The 20,911-nt window shown below is 40.1% G+C and overlaps 1 protein-coding gene and 1 pseudogene across 2 annotated transcripts in view; one reads left to right on the plus strand and one right to left on the minus strand.

Moving 5' to 3' along the window:
- PODXL2 (podocalyxin like 2) overlaps positions 1-20,911 on the plus strand; it is a 54,890-nt gene that overhangs the window by 23,087 nt on the left and 10,892 nt on the right. For both annotated transcript variants that reach the window (XM_019718599.2, XM_019718598.2), the window contains exons 3-4: positions 6,598-7,346; positions 8,154-8,228. In XM_019718599.2, coding sequence (XP_019574158.2) covers positions 6,598-7,346; positions 8,154-8,228 — 824 coding nt within the window. The remainder of the gene's footprint in view (positions 1-6,597; positions 7,347-8,153; positions 8,229-20,911) is intronic.
- On the minus strand, positions 19,630-20,717 carry LOC109438618 (histone H3.3; annotated as a pseudogene).

Here is a 20,911-nt window from a genome sequence, read left to right on the forward strand (position 1 = left end):
GAATAAGTGTGTATGAAGCCAGGGGGTGTAATTTGAAGGGGATTAATGGCAATGGGTCTCTTACTGTAATAAATTTTTAAAAATTTAAACATTCACCATATTTGTTGATCACATCTCATATTACATTAGTTTCAAGTGTACACAATAGTTTTTCAACATTTATATACCTAAAGAAGTGATCACTATGATAAGTTTAGCAACCATCTGACACTGTACCATGCTATCACAGTATTATTGACTGTATTTCCTATACTTACATTACTGCTCCATGACTTATTTGTTTTATACCTGGAAATTTGAACCTCTTAGCCCCCTTCACTTTTTTCCCCCTTTCTTAAATTTTTCAACTAGTGTTGACATTAAATATTATATTAATTTCAGTTGTACAGCATAGTGGTTAGACATTTATGTAATTTAAGACGTGATTCCCCTGATTAGGTACCCACCTAGCACTATATGTAGTTATTACCATATTATTGACTATATTCCCTATGCTTTATATTACATCCCCATGACTATTTTGTAACTACCAATTTGTACTTCTTAATGCCTTCACCCTTTTCACCCAGCCTCCAACCCTCCCATCTGTCACCCTGGTAAATCTAGTACCCATCTGACACCATATATAGTTATTACAATATTATTGACTATATTTCTTATACTGTTTCCTTCATCCCCATGACTACTTTGTAACAATCAATTTGTACTTCTTAATCCCTTCCCATTTTTCACCCATCTTCCCAACCCCCCTCCCATCTGCAACCATTAAAATATTCTCTGTATCTATGAGTTTCTTCTGTTTTGTTTTGTTTATTTTGTTCTGTAGATTCCACATATAAGCAAAATCACATTGCGTCTGTCTTTCGCTGTCATATTCCACTCAGCATAACACCTTCCATGTCCATCCATGCCACTGCAGATGGCAAGAACCCATTCCCTTCCCTGGTTGAGCAATATTTTGTTGATATATGTTACTACTTACTCTGTATCCATTCACACCCAGGCTGCCTCTACATCTTGGCCATTGTAAACAATGCTGCAATGAACGTATTAATGCACATGTCCCCTGAAAGTAGTATTTTGGGTTTCTTCGGATAAATACCAGAAGTGGGGTTACTGGGTCCTTCCTGGGACCCAGTAGTATTTTGGGTTTCTTCGGATAAATACCAGAAGTGGGGTTACTGGGTCCAGAAGTGGGGTTACTGGGTCTCTTGTTATAGCTGTTACTTTAAAGTCTATTATGTCTGTTATAAGTATTGCTGCCCCAGCTCCCCCCCTGCCCCGCCGTTTCCATTTTCATGAAATATCTTTTCCCCATCCCTTTATTTTCAGTCTCTGTGTGTCTTTTGATCTGAAGTGAGTCTCTTGTAGGCAGCATATGTAAGGGTCTTGTTTTCTTATCCATTCAGCCATGCTATCTTTTGATTGTAGCATTTAATCCATTTACATTTAAAGTAATTGTTGATAGACGTGTAATTATTGCCATTTTATTATTCATATTTTTTATTTTTTTTCTTCATTTTAAAGAAGTCCCTCTAAGATTCCTTATAATTCTGGTTTGATTCTGGTGAACTCCTTTAGATTTTTCTTGTATGGGAAGCTCTTTATCTGTCCTTCAATTCTAAATAATAGCTTTGCTGGAGAGAGTAATCTTGTCATAGATCCCTGGTTTTCAACACTTTGAATATTTCCTGCCAGTTTTTCTGGCCTGCAAAGTTTCTGTAGAGAAATCAGCTGATAGTCTTATGGGAGCTCCCTTGTAGGTAATTGCTTTTCTCTTGCTGCTTTTAAGATTCTTTCTTTGTCTTTAACTTTTGGCGTTTTAATTATGATGTGTCTTAGTGTGGACCTGTTTGGCTTCATCTTGTTGGGGACCCTCTGCACTTCCTGGGTTTGTATATTTGTTTCCAGGTTAGAGAGGTTTTCTGTCATTATTTCTTCAAATAGGTTTTCAATTTCTTGCTCTTTCTCTTCTCCTTCTGGTACAAATTTTGCAAATTTTGTTACACCTGATGTTGTCCCAGAGGCCTTTTAACTGTCTTCATTTTTTTTGGATTCTTTTTTCTTTTTGCTGTTCTGTTTGGGTGTTTTGTGCTACTTTATCTTCTAAATCACTGATTCGGTCTTCTGCTTCATCTCATCTTACTGTTGATTCCCTCTATTATTAGGTTGGTGCAAAAGTAATTGTGATTTAAAAGGTTAATAATTGCAAAAACCACAATTACTTTTGCACCAACCTAATAGATTCTTCATTTCAGTTATTGTAGTCTTTATTTCTGACTGGTTCTTTTTTATATTTTCTATCTCCATTTTTATGTTTTCTGTCTTTTTGTTGAAGTTCTCCCTGAGTTCACTGAACATTCTTATAACCAGTGTTTACAACTCTGTGTCTGGTAGATTGCTTATCTCCATTTTGTTTAGTTCTTTTAATGGAGCTTTGTTCTGTTCTTTTATTTGGGACATGTTTCTTTGTCTCCCCATTTTGGCTGCCTCCCTGTGTTTGTTTCTATGTATTAGGTAAGGTTGCTGTGTCTCCTGGTCTTAGTAGAGTGGCCTTGTGTAGTAGGTGTGCTGTGGGGCTCAGTGGTGCAGTCTCTCTGGTCACCTGAGCCGGGTATTCCAGGTGTGTCCCTTATGTGGGGCGTGTGTGTCTTCTGTTGTAGTTGAGCCTTGGTTGTTGTTTGTACATCAATGGGAGGGATCAATCCTCAGGCTGATTGATTGTGAAAATGGGCCAGGACTGCTATGGAAGAGCTGTTGTGCAGGCGCTGACCCTACAGAGCAGGATTTATTTTAGCAGGGCTCTGGTGCCTGCACAGTGTGCTCTTTGGGTCTATCTTCCCTGGAGGCTGCTGGGTGGTGTTCCGGCTGGGTCCAAAGCTGGCCACCAGGCTTGCCAGCCTTGGGGCTTCCTGTGACGGGCCCCACTGCAGGCCAAGTTCAGCCATAGTCTATGTGCTGCCTGGAACCACCTGGCATGAGCCAAAAAGTAAGTCTGTAGGTGGCCGCCACTTGCACTGGGCTTGGAGGTGCCTCAAGAGGTCAAGCCGCAAATGGATGCCAGCTGCTGCTAGTGCTGGGCTTAGGGCTGCTCAGCCAGAGTTACAGGACACCCTGAAGCCCAATACTGCTTGTTGGGTTTTGTGAACCTTTGAGAAATTTTAGAAAAGTCCACAGCATGAACCAAGGCAGGCTGTTTATACGGAAAAGCCACTGCAAGCAATTTGGGTGGGATGGAAAGTTGGGTGGGGCAGGGTCTTAGGGAATCAGGGTAAAGGAACAGTGTTAGCCAGGTTGATGGAGACTTGGATATGGTGGCCGCCTGTGTCTGCCCACTGAGAATGGGGAGGGCTCTAGTTGTAATTATACTGTTGTCCCTGGAGGAAGCAAGCACAGCGTTTATCTACTTCAGCATCTTGGATCCTCTGCATTTAAATTTTAAACACATCTGCCTATTATATAGTTCTTGTTTATATGGAAGTAAAATATTTTTATTATTCTATGCACTTGTTTTATGGGTGTAATTTCCTCTTGAATATCTCTGAAGATGTTAATAGAATTTTTTTTCTAAGTTCTCTTGTGTTTACTAGATTAACTCTTCTCAGAAGTCAGTTGCTTTGCTTTTTCACCCTTATGCTTTTTAATGCACCCAGCTTTCCTCAAGTGTCCTGTGAACCTTGATTGTTTTTTCATATCTATAAAAATGATATAGATTGCTCAGTATTAGAGTCTGGTGTGGGTTTCCTCAGCAATGCTGTGGTCACTGTTCCATCAGAAAGCCTCTCCCCTGGATGTCATGACTGGCTGTTTTGCATGGGGAATAGGTAAGCTTTCCTACGGAATGTGTGCAGGGGTGTAGAGGAATGGAAAGTCTTAAGTTACTAAGTCTTTACTACTCAAACAGAGTTGTATAATTAACAAAAATGGGGGGGGGTAGAATATTTGAATCATTCATTTAAATAGTATAGTGGGCTTTCAATGATTACTAAGATCATTCAGCTTCTAAAAATCATACTTTTTCTTATAGGTAATCAATTTTTCTTTTTGTAATAATTCTCAGAGCTCTCCAAATTCTTGTTCTAATTTGGATAATTGCTTTCTAGGCCTGCTATACAGCTTCCATCCTGAAATTTATTTTTATGACTGTCCTCTCATGTTTCTTGATTTCCATATCTTTTTTGTGGGTGATTTCTTGGACAACTTCCTTAAACAAGTCTCTCAGAATCTGTGGATAGTAAAACCTTTAAGTTGTTGCATATATAAAAATGTCTTTATTTTGTAATCACATTTGAATGATAGTTAGTTGGGTATAAAATTCCAGGTTCAAAATAAACTTCCCTGAGAATTTGGAATGCACTTTTCAATTTCCTTCATGCAGTTTAGTGTTACTAATTAGAAGCTTGATGATAATTTGATAATCTGTTTCTTGTTCCTTTTAGGTAACCTATTCTTTCCCTAAGAGCTTTTAGGATCTTCTCTTGCCCCTTAGAATTCTGAAATGTCATAAGAATGAGGCTAGATGTGATTCTTCTATCGTTCACCTTGTTTATATACCCTTTCAATATGAAGATTCATGCTGCCAGGCCCAGGAAATTTTCTTCTTTTTTTTGCTATTTATTCTTTCCATTTTATTGGTTCTGTCTTTTTGGAAAAAATATCATTTTTAAAAATGTTTTTTTGTTGTTTGTTTTTGCTCTGGAGACTTTTCCTTGACATTTTTTTCTAGCTCTTCTATTGAATTTGTACTTTTCAACAATTGAACTTAAATGTCCAAGAACTTACTCATGTATTTATACACACACACATATGTATACATATATATGTGAGTGTGTGTATATACATTTATTTATTATTATTGGGGAATATTGGGGAACAGTGTGTTTTTCCAGGATCCATCAGCTCTAAGTCGTTTTATTCCATCTAGTTGTGCAGGGCACAGCTCACTGGCCCATGTGGGAATCAAACCAGCAACGTTAGTGTTATGAGCACTGTGCTCTAACCAACTGAGCCAACTGGCCACGCCACTTTTTTAAACATTACTTGATTTTCTTATTATCTTGTTCTTATTTGAGGGATACAATAGCTTTGGGTCTTTTTGAGGATACTAATTGGAATTTTTAAATTATATTCCATTCCTTAAATTTTCTACCGTGTTTCCCCGAAAATAAGACCTAGCTGGACCATCAGCTCTAATGCATCTTTTGGAGCAAAAATTTATACAGGACCTGGTCTTATATTGTACTATATTATAAAGACCGGGTATTATATTATATTGTATTATATTACATTACATTATATTACATTATATAAGACCCTGTCTTATATTCAAATAAGACCGGGTCCTATATTAATTTTTGTTCCAACAGACGCATTAGAGCTGATGGTCCGGCTAGGTCTTATTTTCGGGGAAACACGGTATGTTCTATGTCTTTGCTAATTCCATAGTTGTTCTCTGGCTTTTAATTCTGTTGGTAAGAGAGCCTCCCTCCTCCACTGCTATCTTTTCATATGTCTGTTATGACTGAGAGGCTATTTGTTCCTATGATCTCATCTGCTTTCCATGTTCCCAGAAATTTATCTAAACTTTTAAAACTTTCATTTTGACTGTGAAGAAAAAAATTCTGTCATTTGACAAACATTTTGGAGGAGGAGGAGGAGAAGGAAGAGGAGAATGAGTAGGTTCAGTTCAGCACCTTAAACTATTCCCACCTCTCTCATTTCTAAAGAGTATTTTAAAGCTGTCTTTGATATTTATGATTTTGAAACAAATTGGCAGCCAATAAAAGTCGCTACCTAGATACAGCTTCTGATACTTCAAATGAATTTCGGACAAAACTGGTCTATAATTTTTATATGTCATTATCCTGAAAAGGATAGGACTATTGAAAAGCCATAAAATGTTCTGGTCTCCAGGAGGTCTCCTAATTTTTCTGCTTCAAAATGTAATTCCCAGAATAACAAGGAAAATAAAAATCCCCTCTCCCACTGCCAATGGTGTCCCTGTAAGTTCTGGAAGGCTTTAAAAACTTGTGGGTTCAGGCTTTCTCCAGCTCTCCTTGCGTCTTTTTCATTTCCCAATCAGGGCCTGAGTTATAGAACAAAAGCAAAGTTTGGGAACAATGGTCATAATCTATGGTTCTCATCTATTCCTGTGATCAAAGTGTCCTCAGACCTCATAAAGGGAACCCTTTCCAATGGGTTGTTCTTGGTGAAATCCCCAGATGAGGAAACATAAATACATTATAAAAATAATAGAGAAGATACCCATCAAACTGTTAACAAGTAATATCTGAAGGGTACAGTCATACAAACTTTCTTTTTACTTTATACATTCCTATATTCGTGGAATTTTCGTGACAGATTTGTGTCATTTTTATTATCATGAAGGAAACAAGGACCAGCCTGGCCTCTATTTCCCTTCCAGTCTGCCCCTGCCCCTCACCCAGCCTTATTTCCCACTCCTTTCGAACACAACCAATAGTCTCCCCACTGTTTCCCTGAGGCTCTCATGGTTCTTTTATATCATTTGCACAGCAAATACTGAACAAATCAATGAGTGATGAAACTAGTGAATGAATTGTCCATCTCTGTTCTTAGATTATGGTTTCCCAGACTTAACTGAGAAGGCAGGTCCCATAGAAGACACCAGCCAGGGTCAAAAGATGCCAAGCCTCCCCTCTTCCTTGCCCAAGATGAACCTGGTGGAACCACCCTGGCCTATGGCTCTTGGAGAGGAGGAAGAGGAGGAGGAAGAGAAGGAAGAGGTAGAGAAGGAAGAAGAGGAAGAGGAGGAAGAGCTGCTGCCTGTGAACAGAACCCAGGAAAAAGCCCAAACTCAGGTCTACGACGTTTCTCTCACCAGCAGTAGCCAGACACCAAGGGCCCCCAAGCACAGGCATGAAGATTCTGGGAACCAGGCCTCCTCGGGTGTGGAGGTGGGGAGCAACATGGAGCCAAGTCTGTTACTACCCTCAGTCACCCCAAATACAGTGACCCTGGGGGGTGAGGACTTTGCCAGCCAAGAGGCAGGGGGCACAATGCTGCCAGCTGCAGGGCATGAGGTAGAATTTGAGGCCCCTCAGGAGGCAAGTGAGAAGGCTACTGTGGGAACAGCTGGGTTAGAGGTGCTCTCCTTGGCCTCATTCCCTCAAGCAGAAGCCCCCAGTGGGGCTGAGACCGCAAGTGAAGACCCCCTTTACCCTGGAACCTCAACTGCTCTCCCTCAGTACCCCCAACACATGGAGCTGACACCTTCTGCTACCTTGGGACAAGAAGACCTCAGCCAGCAGCCCCAGGAAGGGCAGTCCGCTGAAGCTCAATCCAGAATCCCTTGGGATTCTACTCAGGTAACGTGGAGGTGCATGCATGCCATTGGCCATCCTGGGGCTACATGGAAGCAGGAGGTCTGCTGGGCCAAGGATAAAAGCCCTCAACACCACATCGAGCCTCCGCAGAACTGTTAGGGGTGTACACCTCATGGCCCACCAGTGGGTGTCCTCACTGCACTTACATACAAAGTAGAAGCTTTGGAAGAGCCTGGTACTCTGGCCTGGTTTTCATTTGTTTAGGTGTTATCGCTGCTACTCTTGGCTTCCCCACTGCTTATGACAGTGGAGAGAATTTGTGCCTGACCTGTGCTCTCTCCAGCACTGTTTCCATGCCCACCACTGTATGTACAGTCACTCTCTGCTCCTCCCCTTATCACCCCTGCTCAGTACACACACACACACACACACACAAGTCAGTGCTCACACGCTCCAACACCAAAAGGAAAGAAAAGGGGTCCCAAGTTGTTAGCCTGTGAATCTGTCCCACAGGCATGTTTTTGTTTGACCTACAGAACATTAAAAACAAGTTTGTCTCTAGCTGGGGCAAGCCCTCTGCAATCTGGCCCCTTTGGCACAGTTCCACCTTCCTTTGTGTCACTCCTGGCCTCCTCCTCTCACTTGATCCCTGAAGACATCTGGGTTTGTGACCTTTGAGTTCGATCCTGGGCATGTCACCTTGCAGAGGCTGTCAGCTCCTACCTAGCTATGACAAACCTACAGTTGGACTTCACCTCCTAGCTTCTCAAAGTTTCTACTCATGTTCTCTATGGATGCCTTTCCTTATGCCTTTATAACTGTCACCCTTCTTTTTGTTTTATTGTACAGGTGATCTGCAAAGACTGGAGCAATCTGGCTGGGAAAAACTACATCATTTTGAACATGACAGAGAACATAGACTGTGTGAGTGCTGAGCTGGGCTGAGGACTGCAGGTGGAGGTTGGAGGCAGGCGGATAGAGTCAGGGTAGAGGGCAGGCACTGGCGAATGGGCAGTGGATGGGGTGGAAGCCTAAGCCCTTAAGTCAGAAGAGGCCAGCCTAGCATAGGGGATGAACCATTACCCACAAATATTGGATAAGACAGTGCTTTCATGTTTTTAAATTTCTAATGGCTCTTTTGTTCTTGTTCCTCTCTGATTTTAATTTAAAGGAATAGTTTTGCTCGTGTGTGCAATGTCTTACCTCTCTGAGGATAGCAACATTATTTTAAAAAACGTTTTCTCCCTAAAGAGGTTGCTTTTCCTACTTTTTTTGTTTCCTACTTTTTTGTGTCAGTTTTTCCACATACATACTCTCCTCAAATGTCTGGTGGAATTTGCTTGCCACTATTGAAAGAGGGCCATCAGAAAGCTGGTTGGAGGCTTTGAGAGTGGTGGTAGAATTTCTTAACTGTGGCCTTTCAGGAGGGTGGTCTGGCTGGGTCATTTCATTTGAAAATTTCTAATCTCAACATCTTTGGGTCGTTCCTCCTAGATGATTAGATTCTTTGAATAGGAAGTTCAACTGGGAGCACAAAAGGCTGGTTGCCAGTGTCCTGGGAGCCAGGATTAGAAGAGGGACGGACATTTCACTATTGGAAATGTGTGCATAAAGACAGAGGGTGCCAAAAAAAAAGTATACATATTTTAAGAAAGGAAAAAAATATTAAAATTGTAATAATATACACCGATAACAAAAGATGAATACAAGTCATGTTTGATTTCTGCAATTACAAAAGGTGCTCAAAGTGGTTACCATCAGCGTCTAGACACTTCTGATTACAGTGAACTACTGCTTGAGCAACATTGACCAAAGTGTTCACTTTATACATTTTTTTGGCACCCGCGGTATGTGCATTTACTCCCCTTGTTTGCAGTGTGAGCCCCCTCCCACAGTTGTGCCTGGTATCCACTAGGTCAGAGACCCTCTATTTTATTCTCTTTAAAGAATAAACTTCCAGTCTTCTGCCAAGGGGAAGGGACATTTGTTGGCTGTGCAGTGTTGGGGAGAGGAACTAAGGATCCAGCTGCTGCCTAAATAGATTTTCAAGCAGTTTTACTATTTTAGTATGGTTGCATCCCCTCTAGCCAAAGTAACCAGTGCTGCTTATTTCAGAGCATTTGGAGAGTTCAATAGTATAAGTGTGATTGCTTCTTAGCTTCCCTGTTGGGCTTAGGATTCGGCTCTTTGGGGTTTGCTAAATCAGGAACTTCTAATCCATCTATCTGCTTCTAGTTCCAGATTTTGTTGCTTAGTCTCTTCTTCTGTTTTGTTTTGGTTTTGTCTTTGTGGTTTTAGGTTTAAAAAAATTATTTACTCTTGTTTCAGCGGGTTTGAAAGAAAGTGAAAGTACGACATGCGATCCAACAATATGGTGAATGTTTAAATAAAAAAAATTTATTATAGTAAAAGACACATTGCCATTACCTCACTCAGAATATTCCCCCTCATTTCAAACATACTTATCCCATTGTTCTTGTCACTTCCTGAAGCAGTTCTGGAAGTCCTCTTTTGTAAGTGTCTTTAGTTGCGCTGTTTGGCTGCCTCAATGTCCTGAATCATTTTGACTTTGGGGAAGAGCCAGAAGTTGCACGGTGCCAGATCCAGTGAATAAGGTGGATGAGGACACACTATAATGTTTTTGAATTTTTTTCTTTTGTTGTTCTTAAAGGTTTTATCTCTTTTTCTTTTTTTTTTTTATTTATTTATTTTTATAACATTTTTTTTTTAAATTAAATTTATTGGGGTGACAATTGTTAGTAAAATTACATAGATTTCAGGTGTACAATTCTGTATTACATCATCTATAAATCCCATTGTGTGTTCATCACCCAGAGTCAGTTCTCCTTCCATCACCATATATTCGATCCCCTCACCTCATCTCCCACCCCCACCCCCACCCCCTTACCCTCTGGCAACCACCAAACCATTGTCTGTGTCTATGAGTTTCTGTTTCTCATTTGTTTGTCTTGTTCTTTTGTTGCTTTTGGTTTATATACCACATATCAGTGAAATCACATGGTTCTCTGCTTTTTCTGTCTGACTTATTTCGCTCAGCATTACACTCTCAAGATCCATCCATGTTGTCACAAATGTTCCTATATCATCTTTTCTTACCGCCGAATAGTATTACATTGTGTATATATACCACAACATCTTTATCCATTCATCTATCGAAGGACATTTTGGTTGTTTCCGTGTCTTGGCCACCGTAAACAAAGCTGCAATGAACATTGGAGGACACGTGTCTTTATCTCTAAATGTTTTCAGACTTTTTGGGTAGATACGAAGGAGAGGGATTGCTGGGTCATGTGGCAATTCTATTCGTAGTTTTGTGAGGAACCTCCACACTGCCTTCCATAACGGCTGCACCAGTCTGCATTCCCACCAACAGTGTATGAGGGTTCCTTTTTCTCCACAGCCTCTCCAACATTTGTTACTATTTGTCTTGTTGATGATAGCCATTCTGACTGGGGTGAGGTGATATCTCATTGTGGTTTTGATTTGCATTTCTCTGATGATTAGTGATGTTGAGCATTTTTTCATATGTCTATTTGCCATTTGTATGTCCTCTTTGGAGAAATGTCTGTTCAGGTCCTCTGCCCATTCTTCAATTGAGTTCTTTGGTTTTTTGTTGTTGAGTTGCATGAGTTCCTCGTATGTTCTGGATATTAGCCCCTTATCGGAGGCACTATTTGCAAAAATCTTCCCCCATTCAGTTGGTGGTCTCTTTATTTTGTCGATGGTTTCTTTTGCTGTGCAGAAGCTTTTAAGTTTCATATAGTCCCATTCGTTTATTTTAGCTTTTACTTCCATTGCCTTTGGAGTCAAGTTCATAAAATGCTCTTTGAACCCAAGGTCCATAAGTTTAGTACCTATGTTTTCTTCTGTGCAGTTTATTGTGTCAGGTCTTATGCTTCAGTCTTTGATCCATTTTGAATTAACTTTGGTACATGGTGACAAATAGCAGTCCAGTTTAATTCTTTTGCACGTGGCTGTCCATTTCTCCCAGCACCATTTATTGAAGAGGCTGTCTTTGCTCCATTGTATGTTTTTAGCTTCTTTGTCAAAAATTATCTGTCCATATTTATGTGGTTTTATTTCTGGGTTCTCAATTCTATTCCATTGGACTATGTGTCTGTTTTTCTGCCAATAGCATGCTGTTTTGATTATTGTGGCCCTGTAGTACAAGCCAAAGTCAGGAAGTGTGATACCTCCATTATAGTTCTTTTTTCTTAAGATTGCTTTGGCTATTCGGGGTCTTTTGTGGTTCCAAACAAATCTGATGATTTTTTGTTCTATTTCTTTAAAATATGCCATTGGGATTTTGATGGGGATTGCATTGAATCTGTATATTGCTTTGGGTAATATGGCCATTTTAACTATGTTGATTCTTTCAATCCATGAGCATGGAATGTCTTTCCATTTCTTTGTGTCTTCTTCAATTTCTTTCAAAAAAGTCTTATAGTTTTCAGCATATAGGTCTTTCACATCCTTGGTTAAGTTTATTCCTAGGTGTTTTATTCTTTTTGTTGTAATTGCAAAAGGAATTGGTTTTTGTATTTCTTTTTCTGAGATTTCATTGTTAGTATATAGGAAGGCAATGGACTTTTGTGCGTTGATTTTGTAGCCAGCAACTTTACTGTATTTGTTGATTATTTCTTTTTTTTCTTTTTTTAATTAAATTTATTGGGGTGACAATTGTTAGTAAAATTACATAGATTTCAGGTGTACAATTCTGTATTACATCATCTATAAATCCCATTGTGTGTTCATCACCCAGAGTCAGTTCTCCTTCCATCACCATATATTCGATCTCCCTTACCCTCATCTCCTACCACCCACCCCCCACCCCCGTTACACTCTGGCAACCACTAAACTATTATCTGTGTCTATAAGTTTCTGTTTCTCATTTGTTTGTCTTGTTCTTTTGTTGTTTTTGGTTTATATACCACATATCAGTGAAATCACATGGTTCTCTGCTTTTTCTGTCTGACTTATTTCGCTCAGCATTACTCTCTCAAGATCCATCCATGTTGTCACAAATGTTCCTATATCATCTTTTCTTACTGCGAATAGTATTCCATTGTGTATATATACCACAACTTCTTTATCCATTCATCTATCGAAGGACATTTTGGTTGTTTCCATGTCTTGGCCACCGTAAACAAAGCTGCAATGAACATTGGAGCACACGTGTCTTTATCTCTAAATGTTTTCAGATTTTTGGGTAGATACCCAGGAGAGGGATTGCTGGGTCATATGGCAATTCTATTCGTAATTTTTTTTTTGAGGAACCTCCACACTGCCTTCCATAACGGCTGCACCAGTCTGCATTCCCACCAACAGTGTATGAGGGTTCCTTTTTCTCCACAGCCTCTCCAACATTTGTTACTATTTGTCTTGTTGATGATAGCCATTCTGACTGGGGTGAGGTGATATCTCATTGTGGTTTTGATTTGCATTTCTCTGATGATTAGTGATGTTGAGCATTTTTTCATATGTCTATTTGCCATTTGTATGTCCTCTTTGGAGAAATGTCTCTTCAAGTCCTCTGCCCATTTTTCAATTGGGTTGTTTGTTTTTTTGTTGTTGAGTTGCATGAGTTCCTTGTATATTCTGGATACTAGCCCCTTATCGGAGGCACTGCTTGCAAAAATCCTCTCCCATTCAGTTGGTGGCCTCTTCATTCTGTCAATGGTTTCTCTTGCTGTGCAGAAGCTTTTAAGTTTCATATAGTCCCATTCGTTTATTTTAGCTTTTACTTCCATTGCCTTTGGAGTCAAGTTCATAAAATGCTCTTTGAACCCAAGGTCCATAAGTTTAGTACCTATGTTTTCTTCTATGCAGTTTATTGTGTCAGGTCTTATGCTTAAGTCTTTGATCCATTTTGAATTAACTTTGGTACATGGTGACAAATAGCAGTCCAGTTTCATTCTTTTGCACGTGGCTATCCAATTCTCCCAGCACCATTTATTGAAGAGGCTGTCTTTGCTCCATTGTATGTTTTTAGCTTCTTTGTCAAAAATTATCTGTCCATATTTATGTGGTTTTATTTCTGGGTTCTCAATTCTATTCCATTGGTCTATGTGTCTGTTTTTCTGCCAATACCATGCTGTTTTGATTATTGTAGCCCTGTAGTACAAGCCAAAGTCAGGAAGTGTGATACCTCCATTATTGTTCTTTTTCTTAAGATTGCTTTGGCTATTCGGGGTCTTTTGTGGTTCCAAACAAATCTGATGATTTTTTGTTCTATTTCTTTAAAATATGCCATTGGGATTTTGATGGGGATTGCATTGAATCTGTATATTGCTTTGGGTAATATGGCCATTTTAACTATGTTGATTCTTCCAATCCATGAGCACGGAATGTCTTTCCATTTCTTTGTGTCTTCTTCAATTTCTTTCAAAAATGTCTTATAGTTTTCAGCATATAGGTCTTTCACATCCTTGGTTAAGTTTATTCCTAGGTATTTTATTCTTTTGCTGCAATTGCAAAAGGAATTGTTTTTGTATTTCTTTTCTGAGATTTCATTGTTAGTATATAGGAAGGCAATGGACTTTTGTGCGTTGATTTTGTAGCCGCAACTTTACTGTATTCGTTGATTGTTTCTAATAGCTTTTTGGTGGAGTCTTTAGGGTTTTCTATATATAGCATCATGTCATCTGCAAAGAGTGATAATTTAACTTCTTCATTCCCAATTTGATGCCTTTTATTTCTTTCTCTTGCCTGATTGCTCTGGCAAGGACTTCCAACACTATGTTGAAAAGCAGAGGTGATAGGGGACATCCCTGTCGTGTTCCTGAACGTAGAGCAAAGGGCTTCAGTTTTTCTCCATTAATTATGAGATTAGCAGAGGGCTTGTCATATATGGCCTTTATTATGTTAAGGTATTTTCCTTCTATACCCATTTTATTAAGTGTTTTAATCATAAATGGATGTTGTATCTTGTCAAATGCTTTTTCTGCATCAATTGATATAATCATATGATTTTTGTCCTTTATTTTGTTTATGTGATGTATCACATTGATGGATTTTATGTTGAACCATCCTTGTGCCCCGGGGATGAACCCCACTTGGTCGTGATGAATAATCTTTTTAATGCATTGTTGTATTCGATTTGCTAGAATTTTATTTAGGATTTTTGCATCGGTATTCATCAGAGATATTGGTCTGTAGTTTCCTTTTTTTGTGCTGTCCTTACCAGGTTTTGGTATCAGGGTAATGTTGGCCTCATAAAATGAGTTAGGGAGTACTGTCTCTTCTTCAATTTTTTGGAAGAGTTTGTGCAGAATTGGTATTAGATCCTCTTTGAAGGTTTGGTAGAATTCACTAGTGAAGCCATCTGGTCCCGGACTTTTGCTTTTGGGAAGGTTTTGGATGACTGATTCAATTTCGTTACTGGTGATCGGTCTGTTTAGATTTTCCAGTTCTTCATGGTTCAGCCTTGGAAGGCTATATGTTTCTAAGAACTTGTCCATTTCTTCTAGGTTGTTGAATTTGGTGGCATATAGTCCTTCATAGTATTCTTGGATGATCCTTTGTATTTCTGTGGTGTCCGTGATAACTTCCCTTTTACGTTTCTGATTTTGTTAATCAGTGTCTTCTCTTTTTATCTTAGTAAGTCTAGCCAAGGGTTTGTCAATTTTGTTAATCTTTTCAAAGAACCAGCTCTTTGTCACATTAATTTTTTCTATTGTCTTTTTGTTCTCTATTTCATTTAGTTCTGCTCTAATTTTTGTTATTTCCTTTCTTCTGCTGACCTTGGGTTTTACTTGTTCTTCTTTTTCTAGTTCTTTAAGGTGTAACATGAGGTTATTTATTTGGGAGTTTTCTTGTTTCTTGAGATAGGCCTGTAATGAGATAAATTTCCTCTTAAAACTGCTTTCGCTGCATCCCAAAAATTTTGGTAGGATGTATTTTCATTGTCATTTGTTTCTATGTATCTTTTGATCTCTCCTCTAATTTCTTCTTTGACCCAGTCCTTCTTTAAAAGTATGTTGTTTAATCTCCATGTATTTGTGTTTTTCCGCTTTCTTTTTACAGTTGATATCCAATTTCAAAGCCTTGTGATCAGAGAATATGCATGGTATGATTTCAATCTTCTTAAATTTGTTGAGACTGATTTTATGTCCCAATATATGGTCTATCCTTGAGAATGTTCCATGTACACTAGAAAAGAATGTATAGTCTGATGTTTTAGGATGAAGTGCTCTATAAATGTCAATTATGTCCATTTCATCTAATGTGTCATTTAGGGCTACTATTTCGTTATTTATTTTCTGTTTGGATGATCTATCCATAGCTGTCAATGATGTATTTAAGTCCCCTAGTATAATTGTGTTTTGGTCAATTTCTCCCTTTAGTTCTGTTAGTAGTTGCTTGGTGTATTTCGGTGCTCCCTGATTGGGGGCATAAATATTGATGACTGTTATGTCTTCTTGTTGTACAGTCCCCTTCACCATTATGAAATGTCCATCTTTGTCTCTTGTTATCTTTTTCACCTTGAAGTCTGTTTCATCTGATATCATTATGGCTACACCTGATTTTCTCTGGGTACCATTTGCTTGGAGTGTCAATTTCCACCCTTTCACTTTGAGTCTATGCTTGTCCTTGTAGCTGAGATGTGTCTCTTGGAGACAGCATATGGTTGGGTTTAGTTTTTTGATCCAATCTGCTACTCTGTGCCTTTTTATTGGTGAGTTCAGTCCATTTACATTTAGGGTAATTATTGATATGTGAGGATTTCCTGTCATTCTATCTTTAGTTTTCTCGTAAGCCTGTGTCTCCATTGTTACTTTGCCTTTTTGTTGTTGTCTATTATTTCTGTGTGGTGGTATTCTATGATGTTTCCCTCTGTTTCTTCTTTTATTACAGTATATATTTCAGTTCTGGATTTATTTTGAGTGGTTACCCTTAAGTTTATGTAAAAGAAAGTTTGATATTTAGAGTATTCCATTTTCTTCACCACGCTTACTTTCTCCATTCCCGTATTCCGGTTCAGACCTTTACTCTCCCCTTTTTGAGTTTTGGTTGCCACAAATTGTCCCTGTTGATGGTGGTCGAATAGCCTCCTTTAGTATTTCTTGTAGTGCAGGTCGTGTATTAGAAAATTCCCTCAGCTTCTGTATGGCTGGAAAGGTCTGTATTCCTCCTTCATATCTAAAGGATCTCTTTGCTGGATATATTATTCTTGGCTCATGATTTCTCTCTTTCAATAGTTTGAATATTTGGTTCCACTCCCTCCTGGCTTGTAGAGTTTCTGCTGAAAAATCTGATGATAATCTAATGGGCTTTCCTTTGTAAGTTACCGTCTTCTTTTCCCTGGCTGCCTTGAGGATTCTTTCTTTGTCATTGATTTTAGACAGCTTCAATACAACGTGCCTTGGAGAAGGCCTGTTGGGATTGAGGTAACTAGGTGTTCTATTTGCTTCTTGGATTCGAGGGTCCAGTTCTGTCCACAAATTTGGGAAGTTCTCATCGACAATTTGTTTGAATATATTCTCTGTTCCCTTCTCTCTTTCTTCTCCTTCTGGTATGCCCATTATTCTTATATTGCTCTTTCTGATGGAGTCAGAAAGTTCTTGTAGAGTTCTTTCATTTCTTTTAAGTCTCAAGTCTCTTTCTTCTTCTATCTGTGTCATTTCCAGGTTTCTATCTTCGATGTCACTGATTCTTTCCTCCATCTGGTCAACTCTACTACCTAAGCTGGTTATTTCATTCTTAATTTCTTCTATTGAGTTCTTAATCTCCAGAAATTCTATTTGGTTCTTTTTTAAGATTTCAATCTCTTTCGTAAAATGCTCATGCTGTTCTTTGATTGAGTTTCTGAGTTCATTTAACTGCCTATCTGTGTTTTCTTGTATCTCGTTGAGTTTTTTCAGAACTGCAGTCTTGAATTCTCTGTCATTTAAGTCACATATTTCTGTATCTTTAAGTGCCTTTTCTGGAGATTTTTCACTTTCTTTCTGGGCTATCTTGTTGCCTTGGTTATTCATGGCGATTACTGGTTTACTATTTCTTCCTAGACATCTACTGGAGTGACTTCTGCAACAAGTTGATAGGAAGAGGTCTTTCTTTTGTTTTCCAGTACTTGTTGGTAGAATGTTTTACTTTTTCTCCGACTGCAGGCTCTTTTTTCCCCTCTCTCACAAGGTAGTGCTATGTTTTCTCTGCACTACTCTAGCTTCTCTCACAATGGGGGGGATTCCCTGGGAGATGGGCTTCTCCTCTGTTAATAGTTCGACTAGGTCACAGGGCGCAGTGTCCGGGTGGGTATGCGGAGAGCTTTTGATGTTCCAAAGCTCTTCCAGCTCCTGATTCAGAGCCCGTATGTTTCAGCAGTTCTGTTTACTCCTGCAGGGATCCGCCCAGATAGGTGGGGCCAGGGGCGGGGTGAGCTGTGAGAGGTGGCCCAGAGCAATGGCGGCGACCACCACCACAGCCGGTCCTGCTTCCACAGCTCTCTCCCCTTTGCCGGAACTAGTTGGGCTGTGAATTTGTGTCTGTGGGCCACAGTTCTCAAATATAGCAAATTTTCTGTTGTTTTGATCTGACACTGCTACTGTTTCGCTTCTAGCACCGGGCAGGTGGGGCGGGGTGAGCTCTGGGAGGGGGTGGAGGTGGCGGCTAGTCTCAGTGCCTAAGGCTCCGTTCTCTGTTCGGCAGTGCGGGCTTAAATCACCGTTTTCAGCCTTTTTCCCTCAGTCTTTTCTCCGAGGTCTCTGCCGTGAGCGTTGGGTTCAGCCGTGTTATATGCTGTCCCCTCAGCCCTGTGGAGCCCTGGTGGAGCCCTAGCAGTCCGATCTCCCGCAGCTTCGCTAGCTCCGGGAAGCAGCGAGCTCGGCGCACTGAGCGAGGTCTGCGTCCTGTGCCCCGCACGCGCAGCTCCGTCTGCGCACACTTCTCCGTTTCCTCCTCCCCCCACTCGCGCGAATCTCCCACCTGTAGGTGATTTCAGTCAGTAGTGGGCCTCTTCGTCTTGCCTGTCTGCTGTGCAGGGAGTCCTTTGTGGAGTTTTTGTTGTTCGATTCTTTGTAAATTCCAGGGGAGCTTTACAGAGGATCACCTCACACCGCCATTTTTTCTATAATGTTTTTATTTGACAGAAATTGCTGTATACCAGAAGCAATGTGTGACACGGAGCATTGTCATGATGGAAGATGATTTAGGGCACGCTTTAAAACATACCTTCTCTCAACTGTAGCTCACACCCGACTGACTGCACTGAACAAGTTGAAACTTATCACACACTATTACTAAGGTTCGATGCACCACTTCCCGTATTGAAGATCCCTGCCTTTCCTTTGAATGGCACTTGGCAGCAGCATTAACCATATGTTTTTTTGTTTGTTTTTACAGTTTAATGTATTTTAATAGCAAACTTACAAGAACGGCAGAGAAGACAGACAACATTAAAAACATGTGCTTGCGTGTAGGACAACTCAGTTAGAAAAGTATAGTGAATGAATGAAATCTGCTGTCTGATAAAAATGCTACAAATGGGCCAGCCTGGTGGCTCAGGTGGTTAGAGCACAGATGCTCCTAAGGCCAAGGTTGCTGGTTCGATTCCCAAATGGGCCAGTAAGCTGTGCCCCCTACCTCTAAGATTGTGAACAACGGCTCTCCCTGGAGCTGGTCTGCCTTGAGTAGCTGGAAGTCGGCATGGGCTGCTGTGTGCTGCCACCGGCTACCATGTGCTGCCAGGAGCAGCTGGTGGCCAGCGTGAGTGGCCAGCAGCCATTGTGCGCAACTGGCAGCCAGTGAGAGCTGCCGTGCACTGCTGTGAGTGGCCACCTACAACTGGTGGCCGACTGCCTCAGCGAAGGCAGCTCAAGGCTCATAATACCACTGGCATGGGCCAGGGAGCTCTGTCCTACACTAGACTGAGAAACAATGGCTTGAACCAGAGTGGGGGGGGGGGGGCGGCAGAAGAAGGGAGAAAAAATACTACAAACACTGTTCAGTCGCCATCAATAAGAAATTTGTTTTAAAAATATCCAAATGCTGGTATTATCCAGAAAAAAATTTAACAGATGTATTTATAATCGTTACAAAGTTAAACTGCTGAAACTTGTTCACTGAAACTATTGACTTGCATTAATGCTTTGTCCCCGCATTTATATTAAAAATTCACACACAAATGAAAAAGGAAAAACTGTCAATACCTGATTTCTGTTCCCTGTTTTTCTACTTGCAATCATATACTTAGGTACCTTTTGACCCCATGGAGGGGGAAAAAAAAAACTAACATAACTACCAATAACAGGAAAAATAATTTGTTTTTTCTTTTAAAGAATGAAATATTTCCCATTATAGTGGATTCTTAAGCACATTCTCCACGTATGCAGTGTGCTAGCTAGATGTCTTTTGGCATAATTGTTACACATTTAGCATGGATAGCACACAGGTTGGTGTCTTCAAAAAGGCCAACCAGATAGGCCTCAATTGCCTCCTGCAAAGCACCAATAGCTGCACTCTGGAAGCGCAGATCTGTTTTTAAGTCCTGAGCAATTTCTTGCACCAGACTCTGGAAAGGAAGTTTGCAAATCAGAAATTCAGTGGACTTCTTTTTTTCTTTTTTTAAAAATTTATATTTTTTTATATATTTATTTTTTTTCTTTGAATTTTTTAAAAATCTTTTTTATTTTTTATTAGTTTCAGGTGCACAAGACAAAGCAATACTTAGACGTTTATCATTTATATCCCTCACACTGTGAACCCCCTCTCCCCATCCACTATCCCTCTGACATCGCACACAGCCATTACATTTCCGCTGTCTCTATTCCTAATGCTGTACTCAGCTTCCTGTAACCATATACATACATATATATACATATATACATATATATATATGTATATAAAATTATAGTTGGCATTCATTATTGTTCAGCTTCAGGTGTACAGTGCAGTGATCAGGCATCGACATCATCCCTGAGGTGGAATAAGTCAGACAGAGAAAGACAAATACCATATGATCTCACTAAAGAAAAGAATAAGTGAATGAACTAATCAGAAACAGTTTTGGAGACATAGAGGAAAAACTGAGGGTTGCTAGATGGGTGGGGTGGTGGGGATAAGGGGGAAGGTGAGGGGATTAGAGAATAGTTGGTAACCACAAGATGGCCACGGGGTTTTGAAAATTAATTTGGGGAACGTAATCAATAATGTTGTAAAGGTTTTGTAGGGTATCCGATGGACACGTGTCCCATTTGGGAGACCACCTCAGGGATGATGCAGTGGACTTCTGATAACGTCTAATTTCCTGGAGTGCCACAGTACCAGGCCTGTGACGATGAGGTTTCTTCACCCCTCCAATAAAAGGCGCACTCTTGCAAGCGGCTTTTGTAGCCAGTTGCTTTCTGGGTGCTTTATCACCAGTCAATTTGTGGCAGTCTGCTTTGTATGAGCCATGGTGTAGAGATCTTCTTACTTACCCCCTTCTCCTTTGGCTGGAGCTCGGCGAGCTAGAGTGGCGCTGACATTAGAGAGCCACAGCAGTGAGGCAGCGGTAGCTGTGAACACCTCATTCACCTTATATTTTGATCACAAGGGAAAGGCTCCGTGTCACACATCGCTTCTGGTATAGCAATTTCTGTCAAATAAAA

The sequence above is a fragment of the Rhinolophus sinicus genome, linkage group LG09 (genome assembly GCF_036562045.2).
Source record: "Rhinolophus sinicus isolate RSC01 linkage group LG09, ASM3656204v1, whole genome shotgun sequence".
NCBI lineage: Eukaryota > Metazoa > Chordata > Mammalia > Chiroptera > Rhinolophidae > Rhinolophus > Rhinolophus sinicus.